At 42.9% G+C, this 12,234-nt stretch overlaps 2 protein-coding genes and 1 long non-coding RNA gene across 3 annotated transcripts; 2 read left to right on the plus strand and 1 right to left on the minus strand.

Annotated features, from left to right (window-relative positions):
* Nucleotides 1–4,466: 4,466 nt before the first annotated feature.
* LOC124413674 (sodium- and chloride-dependent glycine transporter 2-like) lies at nt 4,467–6,791 on the minus strand. The gene is made up of 10 exons (XM_046894396.1): nt 6,627–6,791; nt 6,442–6,553; nt 6,251–6,382; nt 5,925–6,186; nt 5,730–5,862; nt 5,504–5,668; nt 5,221–5,452; nt 5,044–5,156; nt 4,813–4,941; nt 4,467–4,742 (listed from the first exon to the last, which is right to left on the minus strand). The coding sequence occupies exons 1-10, from the start codon at nt 6,789–6,791 to the stop codon at nt 4,467–4,469; spliced, it is 1,719 nt and encodes a 572-aa protein (XP_046750352.1).
* A 458-nt stretch (nt 6,792–7,249) lies between these two features.
* LOC124413023 (high affinity copper uptake protein 1-like) lies at nt 7,250–8,401 on the plus strand. Its single transcript, XM_046893317.1, has 4 exons — nt 7,250–7,366; nt 7,540–7,673; nt 7,764–7,826; nt 7,910–8,401. Exons 1-4 carry the CDS (start codon nt 7,349–7,351, stop codon nt 8,106–8,108), a joined length of 414 nt encoding a protein of 137 aa, XP_046749273.1. The 5' UTR covers nt 7,250–7,348; the 3' UTR covers nt 8,109–8,401.
* Nucleotides 8,402–9,722: 1,321 nt separating this feature from the next.
* Nucleotides 9,723–11,201, plus strand: LOC124413024. The gene is made up of 2 exons (XR_006929840.1): nt 9,723–10,211; nt 10,874–11,201. It is a non-coding gene; the product is annotated as an uncharacterized LOC124413024 (long non-coding RNA).
* The last annotated feature ends 1,033 nt before the right edge of the window (nt 11,202–12,234 follow it).

Below are 12,234 nucleotides of genomic sequence, written 5' to 3' on the forward strand. Positions count from 1 at the left end.
TTTCGCAATTGTATAGATTTTTTTGGAAAGCTTAATTTTTCTTTCCGATACCACGGCGTTCAACTTATATCGTTATGGTATTGAGCCAATTTTACTACCGGCACATGCATGTAAACGTCCTGATCGCGTCGTGATCCTGTTAGCTAAAGTCGGGCTGCTCCGGCCGATCGAAGGCTTCTCAAGTTAATATCAAGTTCCACGAGGAACCTCGCGATTACAATTAGGCGTTCTGCACAGCTCGGATAGTATCGAACGGCAGGAAATATCGACAGGCTTCAGTTTTCGTCCAGGAATTACGAACGTCGAAGTAACTAGACGAATTTTGGGGATCAACGAATTTCACTCAACATTCAATCCAGTACACGACAATGTTTAAATTTTTGTCAGTCAGGAAAGTTTTAGTGACGGAAAAATTCATTTTCAAACGGGATTGCATAAAGTTTACTTATCAAGTTTACTTATTAAATTTGCTTACACAAGTAATCGGATTTCAAAAAAATTGGGCCCATTAAAATCGTTTGCGTAATGAGATGGGGATGTAAAAATTAACTTTTTAACATGATATTTTTACAGCTATAGAATCTGCAATGCCAACCAAGGTACCAATTACGTCGCTATGAAGCTTTTCTAAATTCGTATTTGATTAGATATTCACAAGAAAAGAAATAATCCGCTTTGAATTACACACTGAATAAAATGATTTTCATCAGACGTGACGTCAATTCTTGTTCACAGATAAAAAAGCTTTTAAAAAGAAGTTAATTTTTTTTTTTTTTCTGCAGAAAAAATTCAGCCTTCTAGGAAAGAAGTTCCGGGATTCGCATATCGTCTAGCTCTTCAGTGCATATTTCATTCAGTTCTGCCCGTGAAACGTTGGGAGTAAAGCTAATTATATAATTAACCGTCAAAATCACGAGGACTTAAATAGCGGCAAGATGCCGGGGGCGGCTGATTACCAGAGACGTTTCTGTCAGCCGGTGAAACGGACTTCGACATTATATAAATATAGGCGTATACATCTATATTATATTCCCTGATCCATATTCAGGTCCAAGTGTGCGAGCAGGGGAACGATCATTTCAATAAACTCTTCGAAGTACGGGTTCTCCTCAGTCAAATATGGCAGTTACATGCGAGTTTGTATGCGTGCGGAGAAAAACGTCGGTGTATTTGAGGGTGGAATCGATCGAAGGTTCAAACCGAGTTACGTATGGACAGCGGTGTGCGTTTGGAAAAGGGGATGGGCTGCGTTTTCGCAACGGTGGAATGCAATTTTAGGAACGGAGGTGGAACGCCCTATACATGTACTCTGCGTGGCGGTTATTATTTGAGATAGACTTTGCAGTCAAGTTTTTTAACTTCCAATTTATACTTCGTGCGTATAAGAGTAATTAAAACTGTGTCGAGGATAGTTGGGAAAAAAAATTGTTGAAAAAAAATATAACGGAGGATATCGACGTTGAAAATATAAAAATGATACGAGGTTGACTTGAGTTTTCGTAAAAGAATCTTTCCTCGTTGAAACATGGAAAATCTGAAAATTCAAGTGAAAGAATTCACTTGTTTTTTTGGTTACATTATAGAAACATATTCTCAGTCAATTACAATCGAGGTTTTTTGTACAAATTTCACGGATTTAATTTTTTTTTTTCACTGTGTAAGAAGATACTCTGTTTAATCAATTCGCCACATTCACGTATAGCGTACGAAAACCATAATCATCGTCATTATTATCGCAGGCCATAGTTACGTCCACAGTCGCAACAATACTGAGTAAGCATAAAATAATGCGTAGAGAATTTGTGTATTGAATCGGGCATCGGGGGTCAATGGGAAGATATAATTACAAGAGGATTGACGCATCGCGTAAGCCTGATTGAAAGTAAGACGCAATCTTGGTAACGAATGTCGTGGATTTCGGACACTCGTACTCGGTGGAAATCAGAGAATTGTCAGCTATGCGGCAATTTGTTCTTCGGTTGAAAGTTCATCATTTAGGGTTAAATGTTATCGACTTGGGGACAGCCATGAATGTAAAATATACAAACTTGTAGCCCGTCACTGAAACCCGATTGCGTACGCATAACGTACCAAACACGCTTTCTTGTACACGCGGGAATGTGATGGAAGCCGGATTGTGTAGATTCGGGAATGCAATTATCTCTCAATACGGTGTGAAGTAGAGAATTTCGGAAGCACGAATCGGACTTGAAGACCACGAATTGTTTCTGACGCTCGGTTGAACGATTCGAATATCTCAATGATCGTAAATATATCAATCAAGATCGAAATCGGTACTAAAACTTCTTGCTTAAATAAATCTTCGTTTCCAAGTACAACGTGTTGTTTAAAAATTGCGGAAATAAGGAGCGAGAAAAAGGATCTGATGCATGTTCAAATACCGACATATAATCCTCGCGAGAAGCATCTTCAATTTTACCATCACAGAGATTATCCTGAATTCTGAATGCTTTACCGACTTTTTCTTGGATTACCCTGAATACACTAGAGAAATAAAATAATTCAGTATGAACTAAAATCGGGAACCGAACTTCCAATCAAGCTTCTCCTCCTGAAGTACTTGCCAATCCATCACTGTAAATAATAAATTACCTCAGCTTGTAATGATTCGCGATGCTCCGTGTTATTCATTATTTTCCAGGGCTTCGTTTTTCCTAAATTGGTGCACTCATGCTTTTCCCAAGTTACTCTGCTCCGGGTCACGCTTACTGTGTTACTGGCGGTACTCTTACATTAGCAGAAGCGTGACTTCTCTCCCACCAGTTTGCCAACTACAAACTTCGAGACCAAACACTCACTCGTTGGCCTGCTTTGACAATTTGTCACTTAGTACCGTTCCTTTACACAACTCAAAAAAAGACTTTGCACTAAACGTAGTCTTTGGTTTCTTTATAAAACTTTGTCAGTATTTATAATCTACAATGTATAGAAAATTTATACACCCGACAGTATAGAATTTTGCGAATTTTCTCCACATCAACGAGCCTTGAAACTCTTCCTCCACATCTTTGAACGGTATCACCTGTTACGTCTAAAACCTAAGGTGGTGCAGCAGGAAGTAGGCGTTGTGTTCCGATTAGCCCACACCGCTTAGACAACAGACAGAGTTCCGGTCCCGATGATGATTTCGAGTTCGTCTCCCAAGAAAGAAGAAGTGAATTCCGTCTTCCCGGGATCCGGGTGTTCGACAAAGCGTCGGGACGTCGGGCGTCGTCCGAAAGCCTTCCGCTCATAAAGTGACGCGGATGAATGGAGAACGACGACGAATCTTCATCATCAAGACCACGACGAGAAACGCTAAGCAGTCGCTGCGGTATCGCGATGATTTATGAACGGTGTTAGATCTCCGTCTGGTTTCACTCGGGGCGACCCGATTTGCTGGCGTGGAAGCGACCGACCCGACGATGCGACCCGTCCGAAGCTGAGAGTGGCACTGAGCCTGGCTCACCGAGAACACAGAACGTGCCGCCAACTTCCGGCAAACGGGGATCGCCCCCCAGAACACCCGACAGCAATTCGCGGCGTCCCGGCCCAACCCGAGCCACAGGTTGCGCGTCTGGACCCTCGGTTTGCTGGAGCGACGCGAGGGTGAGCAACGGGGATGGGAATCGAGATATCGTTAAGGTTTTTCGCGTGCAGCTGTCCTGGGGTCGTTAGTCCCTTCATGGCGCAGGCGCCAAGGCTTAGGTCGCGCTCGTGGCTCGACGGGTTTTTCTTGCTTAGGGTTTCGTCCGCTCCACCTTAGGGTAGTCAATTTTCACCCTGGACCGAAAGGATCCTGAGAGGGTAACATTAACGACGCCACTTTCAACATTGACGCTTCGATTCAGATGCTGTAATCTTCTGAAACGAATTGCTCTATCAGTACCAAATTGCACTCGTAGAATGTGGACTGAAAGTTCTTTAGCTTGTTTCGGAAAGACGATAATTGAGATGATGAAAAGGTTCTACTCTATGCTTAATGCGCGAATCGAGGTGCGAGGCTTCACGTAATCGACGGTCCGTTCGGGCTGAGAACGGATGTCGGTTTTTGGATTGAATTGCTTCCTCGCCTTGCGGACCTCCTTGTCACGGGGACCCCAGTCAAAGACGGGATTAAAGAGGTACGTCAGATTCTGTGGGAAACATCGTTGAACAATCATTTGATGTAAAACTATCTGATTACCATTCACGAATCAAAGGATAGGCGTCGAGTAGCTTCTTTTAGCTTCTAAGTGATACTGCAGGACTCTTAAGCCCTTATTAGCAAGTGTGGGAATTACTTTAACGTTCATACAAAAAAAAAAAGAGAGAAAAAAAAGCGAATATCCTTACCTCGGTGTACACAGCGTACATAATTTGCTTCACCGCAAATACCGGAATTATTGCGATCAAGGCTGCTTTCAGTAGCAAGAAGGGTGTGCCGAGTGGTGGAACGCCATTTTTTAGTTCCGTGACAAGAGAGGTCACGTACAGTGACTGGGAAACAGGGTCAATTGCACGTTATAAAAGAACGAGGGCATTGCGTTCCTTGCACTTACCAGTAACGTGAACGGAAGAAGTTTCCAACAGAAACGCCAGAAGAACGAAGGCGGGGATCCGTACATGAAGTGAACGTCGTCGATGAAGACACCGAGACCGTAAATGAGTAGAATAAAAATCGATTCCAACAATGGCATGAAGGTAAAACCCGTGAAGATAATACTGGAGTAGATGACGTTCAATGACGGTAAGGCGGATTGCTGAAAATAATTTCGAAACGTTACCAGGTTGCAATACTTACAATTGGTGTCTTGGAATTTTTCTTTCTACCTCAATGACGATGACGACGTTGATAATACAGGCAGTGACGCAGTACAGACCGATAAAGTAGATGCGAAATTCCTTCCTGACGTCGTTCTTCAGGAAGAAGTTCTCGAGGATGGCCTCAACCACCATCGTCTGGAAAAATGAATATATATGAAAAAAAGAAGGAAGGAAAAAGGTAGCGACAGTATTACCAAGAAGAGAGTCGATCCCGCAGACCAAACAGTAACAACTTACAGACTGGAGCCAAAGAACGGCATATCGAGACGCGAACCAATAAAATGTCCACATAAGTGGCATCGGCAAAGTGCCAAGGAGCTGAGGTATCAGGGCCAGTCCACTGCTCGCGCCTATCGTGAGCGAAATTGGTTAGCGAACGTGTCACGTTAGGGGAAAACAAGCCTGGAAACTCACTGTTCTGCATTAGAAGATCGGGGTCGATGTTCAGTCCGTCAGCAATCAGACGTCTGAGCGCCCCGCGAGCTGTGCTTCTGAACAACACGAGAAAGAAACTAGCGAAGCTGATAATAATTGCGCACCAAGCGATGCTGAACTTCGAGTCTACTCGAGCGACGAAGCTCATCGTCAGAGGAGGCATCGTCACGTGAGCACGCCATATCATCGCGATGTATGCAAAGGCCCAAAACTATCGAATAAGTAAAAGGTCAAGCAATCGGGTTCGAGGACATCACCTGACTTTCGATATTCCAGGAAAGACGTTCACCTCTTTGTTCACAAAGTCCGCGAGATTCGTGGGTCCGAATGCTATTCTTATCAGAGCTGTCAAGTCCACTTTGTAAAGAATGTAGGTGAATTCGAGCAGCACGAAGACCAGCACGGAAATGGCTATGCAGTATATCGTCTAGGTGTGCGATAATTCCTCAGTGATTACGGGTATTGATAGAGGCGAACTAATCCATTACCGTCCCGAACTTGTAGATGGTTCGCGCAACGCTGAACGTCACGATTAGCCAGTGAGCAATGGAGCATAGAACGAGCTTCCACTGGGTGTCCAGAGGCGGACGACCGGTGCTCTCATTCACCTTGTAGCGAGATCTACGGAGAAAAAGGGCATCCATCGTGGTGATCGCATACACGAAGAAATGTTCGGACCTAACTTGAACCAATGCTGAGCCGAGAAGTCGAAAGTGCCTCGATCCGGGCACGAGATGAGAGTAGTAATTTTATCAACAGTACAGTCTTTGGACAGCTTAGTTTCACTAGTCACGACTAGGCACTTCGCCCCCAATTCTGGAGAACATCGTAGCCACGGGGCTCGGTCGAAGACTGCTTCGAATAGGTAGAGCAAGTTCCGACCACAGAAGACCGTGTCCATCCACGACTGTAGAATCGAATATACGATGAGAGCGTAGCAGTAGCCTGGGGGAATGCGCGGATTTATTTGGCAGACTAAACTATTTACAAACGGTCAGCGGTACGTTACCGAGAAAAATTGGGCAGATCTTCCAAAGGTTGATTGGAGGCTCCTTCGTGTATTGTGCTACGAATATTTCCACGTAGTTGATGGGCAGGTGTACAAATACCATTATCAAAATGAAATGGATGGCTAGTAATCCTGGGCGGAAAATCATGAGTCAGAATGTTGATTGTTCAACTCGCTTTGGTTAACTTTACCTTGAGTGGGTGCGTTTTGGTACCAGTTAGGGACCCAATAACGAATGTCAGTAGCCATTACAAGTGCAACCAAGCAGTGGTAGTAAGAGTGCCAAACGCCGTCGGTAACTTTCTAAAATTATTTCTCGAGCAACGAGGGTAAAGCAAACGTTATTTCATTCATGATTACGCTCTTTAATTCTCACCTTCTCTTTAGTGACCGTGAGCTTTTCAAATTCGGACAAGGTTCTCGACTCGAAAGATTTCCGCGAGTCTTCAGCTTCAACATCTTTCAATACGTTGGCATCTGATGAGCTCTGCGATGCGGAGGGTCTCGGTTCATCTTCTATAGATTTCACAGACGTCGCCATTATTCAGATGCACATGAGTTGGCGGTAGCCATATATCTTCAGCCTACGTCAGAAGTCGTTGATAATCGTATATTTCGTCACTTGAACATGGCTGAGAGACATGCGAAGATCGTTTTCGGTGATAATTTTAAACGGGAAAATTCCAGTCTTTTCATCCGCATGAAATTTACAACAAGTCATCATCATATTCAGGTGCATTCGACATAGTCTTGGACAAGGACTGCATTATTTGTCGAGATTTATTGTCTACAATCTGTGAGTCTAAGCCTGGGGATTATTGGAAGTAGGATTGCCAACAGAGGAAAACAGAATGTATAAAGTATGATGGCCTCGCAGGCAAATAGGCAACCACGATTGACCGATGATCCCGGTTGATTAATGTGTGTGGGTCTCAAGAAACCGTCGTTACCTACTCGACTTTCACATTAAGATAAACGGTTATATCTTATCAACATGATAAAGATACTGTCTTCAAAAGTCCAGGAGGCAGTCCCACGTCTGCCAGGCATTTTCCTCAATCGTCTACACCTGCACCAAACGGATTCAGCATCGTCATCATGCAAGTAAGTAACTCTGTAGGTTATGAATAAATATAAAGATAAAACCAAGTCAACATTATTATAATTAAAGATCGTATTCAAACCCATGTATTCCTAGCGGGTTCAAAACATGTCATTTCACCTTAAATAAGTCGAATTCAAAATGATGCGATCAAATCGTGATCTCTACTTCTTTGCTACCGTTACAGATGTCATTTCATATCAGCGTCGAGGAGATCATCCTCTTCGATGGCTGGGTGGTGTCCGATTGGCAGGGTGTCGTGGGTTCCATGGTTGGAATTATCCTCATGGCCGCCATTTACGAGGGTCTTAAGAATTACCGGTAGGTTTTTGATTCAGTTACTATCCAAGTAACAAAGAGCAGCCGAATGTTGAGCGGTTCCATTGACCATTTTGCATCTCACATTTTCAGCGAATACCTGTTTGTCAGCGCGTCTGCTCTTTACCAGGGGAATGGGAAGTGTCCAACCAAACAGTAAGTCTCCGATTTCTCTACTAATGTCTCTAAATTTTTCAAAGCTGAATCCACTGCTCTCAACGAAATCTTCTATGCGACAGGCCATCGATGTTCTCTGGGATCCATCTCTTCCAAACGTTCCTGCATATGATACAAATCGTCTTGGGCTACTTCCTCATGCTGATTTTTATGACTTACAACGTGTGGCTGTGCATCGCTGTCACCGTAGGTGGTGCCATTGGCTACTGGCTGTTCGCATGGAGAAAGGCCAGCAGTGACATTACCGATTGCTGCAATTAGAGGCGACATTGTGAATCGCCTACTTTAACACAAATACCGCTGAAGATACATGGAACACGTGGATATGGACAAACGAAGAAGGGAATAAGGACCCGATTCGCAGTACCAGAATTCACTTCAGACTTCCTTCAAGGGCCGCGCGATTGGGAAGATTTACTAACCGAAAGAAACACTGTTTAAGATCTGTATTGAGCTCGTCTTGTCCGATCTCGCTTGCTCGCGAGAAATCTGGCGTGAAAGTCTATCGCCTCGCAATCGGTTATTCAATAAAATTATCAAATTTCCAATCATAATCCAAACGTCTTTCCTTTACTTCATCCCGTATTGACTGTAATTTTTTAAGACTATTCACTTCGCCCAAAGAAAAAAGGCAACTGGAAATTGGGTAAATAAATTGTCCTGAGATGCGAAAATTATATTTTGAGACATGAAACCTTGGGTTACATATTTTAGTATAATGAATTAGGTGAATAACAATAAATCGTTAAGGACCACTAGAAGCAGACCTCAATATCAAAGTCTAGGTATTTTAAATTATGATTTTCATTCACTGCATACTATTCGTGCTTCTGAGATAAAAAGTAAGGAATTGTGATGTGAGCCAGTGTTTCAGTTTCCAGAAACAGTAGCATTGTTTCTAGTCATCAATTCACCTTCTTCAATTCGATCATCCAACCAAGTCGTCAAGCGGTAGCTCCAGAATCAATGATTCACTGAATTTTTTTTATCGCACATCTTAAGGTTACCTGATCCCGGGCAAAGGTCGTGATTTATGCATCGTTACGTATAAGGAACCGAATACACCACCGGTGACAGAGTGCTTGAAGAAACGATTGATCATGCAGGAACGAACGTGGATTAGAAGCAAAAACTTAAGGAATTAAAACGCGGTCTTAAATCTTCACCGATGAAAAACGGCTCGAGACCTGCGCCCGTGATCTCTTCTCACTATATTGCCATTATTGACTAAAAGTTTCTTATCCGGCGAAAAGCATCGCGATTACAATTCCGATAACTGATAATTTCAAATAATTTAGAGGTCATGGGTGTCTAGGCATGAGGTTAACGCAAATCGAGTTTCAGGTGTTATCTTCTTGGTCAGTTGCGATGATCGATAGTGTCTGTGCCTGATCGATACGGGTAGATCACGATCGTTGGTGATCATCACGGTGCAGCGTGTTCCTGTCCTCGGTATCAATAATCAGCCCGGAGACTAGCTCGTATTCACGTACTTCTGTCGTTCAGAGTAGGAAATGAACTCATTCATTCAAACTTGACCCAGTCAGGATGATTCTGACGGAGTGCAGATGCCAGGAAAGAATTGGAACGTATCCAAGATATGGGAATCAAGAGCTGGTGTCTGGTGAGAAAAGTTGCCAAGTCTGATCCCGATGCATCGGCTTCAATCGCCATTAGAATAAAACTTTCGAGACTCTTATGATATCCGAGGAGTAAGAACCTTAACTTGACTTCCCAAGGATTCGCTTAGTCATGCACTTCGGTGTATCACTTTTTGACAAAGTATTTCTTACTTGCAAAATTATCAGCTATAGTTCATCCGTCACTGGCTTTTGCAATGATGCATTGGTGGTATCAGGAAAGATGAAAGCCATGCACCATTTTTTATTCCCTCTAATCTATAAGACAGTTGTCAATTTGTCATAATTTCATTTCAACGAGTATAGGAAGTGATGGATGCTTTTCAGCAAGATAGTTGTAATCTAATCGACTCTGGTACTCAACCGCACGTGCTTCAGGGTAAGTTATATAAGACAATGCGAACGAATTGCGTATTCGACAATACGGATTTCCACTCCACCCGAAGATGTCGACCGATAGTACGCAGGGAATATTCAGCGAAAATGCGGGGCCTCAACGGAGATCTCGTCAAATAATTTTCGGTTGGGACCGGTTCAGTTTCTCGACCGTGCTTGCACTTGCAGGGTCCTTTGTCGTTTGGGGTGTCGTCTACTTTTCGCTCTACGAACCCGGGGAGATCGAGCCTTGTCACTGACAGCAGGAAGTAATGTGAGAACGAGAAGAAGGATGGATTTTTCTTGCACGGTTATTCAACGCCCGGAAGTCACGATACCGACTTTAATCGTAAGCATGAAAAAAGTGTTTGCTTCGATGCTCGATCGACGCTTTCGGAACTGCAATTTGTCGATTTTTCCTTTCAGCTTGAATTCTAAGAGAGGGGAAAGTTTTTTCGTTATTTACATTTTGCCCGCGGTTTATTTAATTTTTTTCACCCACTTGGTATTTGTAATTAGTTCTGAACATGAGATAATTAATAATCACGCTAATTGGCACTTGAGCAATTGAGTATTTACTTATCTGCTAATTTATACGTACGTAAATATAATAGTTAAAGATAAATAAAAATTTGCAACATTATACAGATTATGACGAAATTTGCGAGCTATCGTCGGATATAAAACGTTATTGTATTCAGATTGCACTTATCATTTTCATTGTTATTGTCGTCTTTGTGTGGATAAGAAGTACGGGATGATGATGCAAATTACATTCGGACATTAAAAATCATTGTTTATAAATACTTTGGAAAACTGGGCGTTCTCAATGTTACATAATTGTAACATTCGAACTCATGTCAACATACATAAATCATGGACGCATTATCGGTACCGATGATAATTTGAATGATATGTATATGATAACAACACATCTTTTCGAATAATCGAATTACAACGTATACGTTTCTTTTTCGTTTTATGTAATTCATTGCATTCCATCCGTTACAGGAGATTCGACTATCTCTGACGCAGGCGGGCAGTTTCCAAACCAAAGACCATCGACCAGTGATAATTCATCGAAAATTTAATCCTCTTCTCATCCCCTCGACGAACTCGGCACGAAAATGGATCATGCTTTAGGATTAAGATGCGACGAAAATTTCTCGGAAGACAAATGCGCGATAATATACGGAAATGGAGTTAATTGAAACCCTTGAAACACTTGAAACACAATATACGTAAGACCAAACTCCAGCACGCCGTATTATTCACGGATTTGAATCTTTTGACTATTGTTAATAAACGCAGGACTAAAGTGAAATAAGATATTAACGAACATGTCTATCCTTGAATTCTTTCCTGAAAACAAGTTTTTCCTCTCCTGAATATCGAACAAGAAAATTTGCGAAAAATTTTGCGCTCGATAATTACACCGAAGTTTGAAGCCTCTCTTAGCAAGTGCAGAGATCGCAATATGCAATTACTCACGGGTAGAGGACGAGTTGTTATCAACCCCTAACGACGACCGTTCGTTCCAGCAATTGAGAATGGAACACGATGAAGAGTTTCGATCGCTCGGAGCACATCGTTTGGTCATTAAAACACTGCGGCTTTGGCTTCGCCCTGTTATTCTCCTTGTTAAACCGCATGTGGGTTCTATTCGCGTTCGATTCACGCGTCCTATTAAGCCCTGCTTCCTGCAGGCTTGTCGTTCGCAGATGTACTTCGGAAGCAGGAGAACCGCGTTGAAAGACCGCAGAATCAGTCATCCGTCAGGGCAGCGTGAAAGATTTTTTTTTTTTTTGACCATTCGCTCTTGCTTGTAATCAAGTCGAGCAGTTCAACGCAATTCGTCGATCTTAATATCATCAATTCTTCGCCAGTTGGTTACGCAGCTTTTTTCGGTGAACGAAGTTCCTTTTTCGTCCTTATCGCTTTCTCCTGGATGTAAAGTACCCGCTACATGCAACCAGAAACAGAATGTACGGCAGTACGAACACAAATTTGGACTTGGGTACAAATTTCCACTTTAGCAAGTGAGCCTCGAGAAAACAGCCGAGAGAGACCTCAAGGGATTCGAGTTCGGTCGAGCTGCATAAATTTACCCGACATCCTCCCCCCTCAATCTTTGAATTATAAATATTTCTAGTCGCTGAGTTCGGGTGGCTCACCTCCAGCTGCCCTCGTTTGACCTCCACCTCGACCTCGGGGTTAAAGTGATGTACCATTCCCCGGAAGTCTGGAAGCGACCGAATAAGCTTCCGGTTAGTTTCAGTTTTTGCACATTTCAAATCCTGTTTTGGGATTCACTATCAGCCGTCAGTGGCAGCCGTTTGCCGAGTAAATCGAAGCGTCGTTTGCGTGGTTCG

This window comes from Diprion similis, chromosome 12 (assembly GCF_021155765.1).
Source record: "Diprion similis isolate iyDipSimi1 chromosome 12, iyDipSimi1.1, whole genome shotgun sequence".
Classification (NCBI taxonomy): Eukaryota; Metazoa; Arthropoda; class Insecta; order Hymenoptera; family Diprionidae; genus Diprion; species Diprion similis.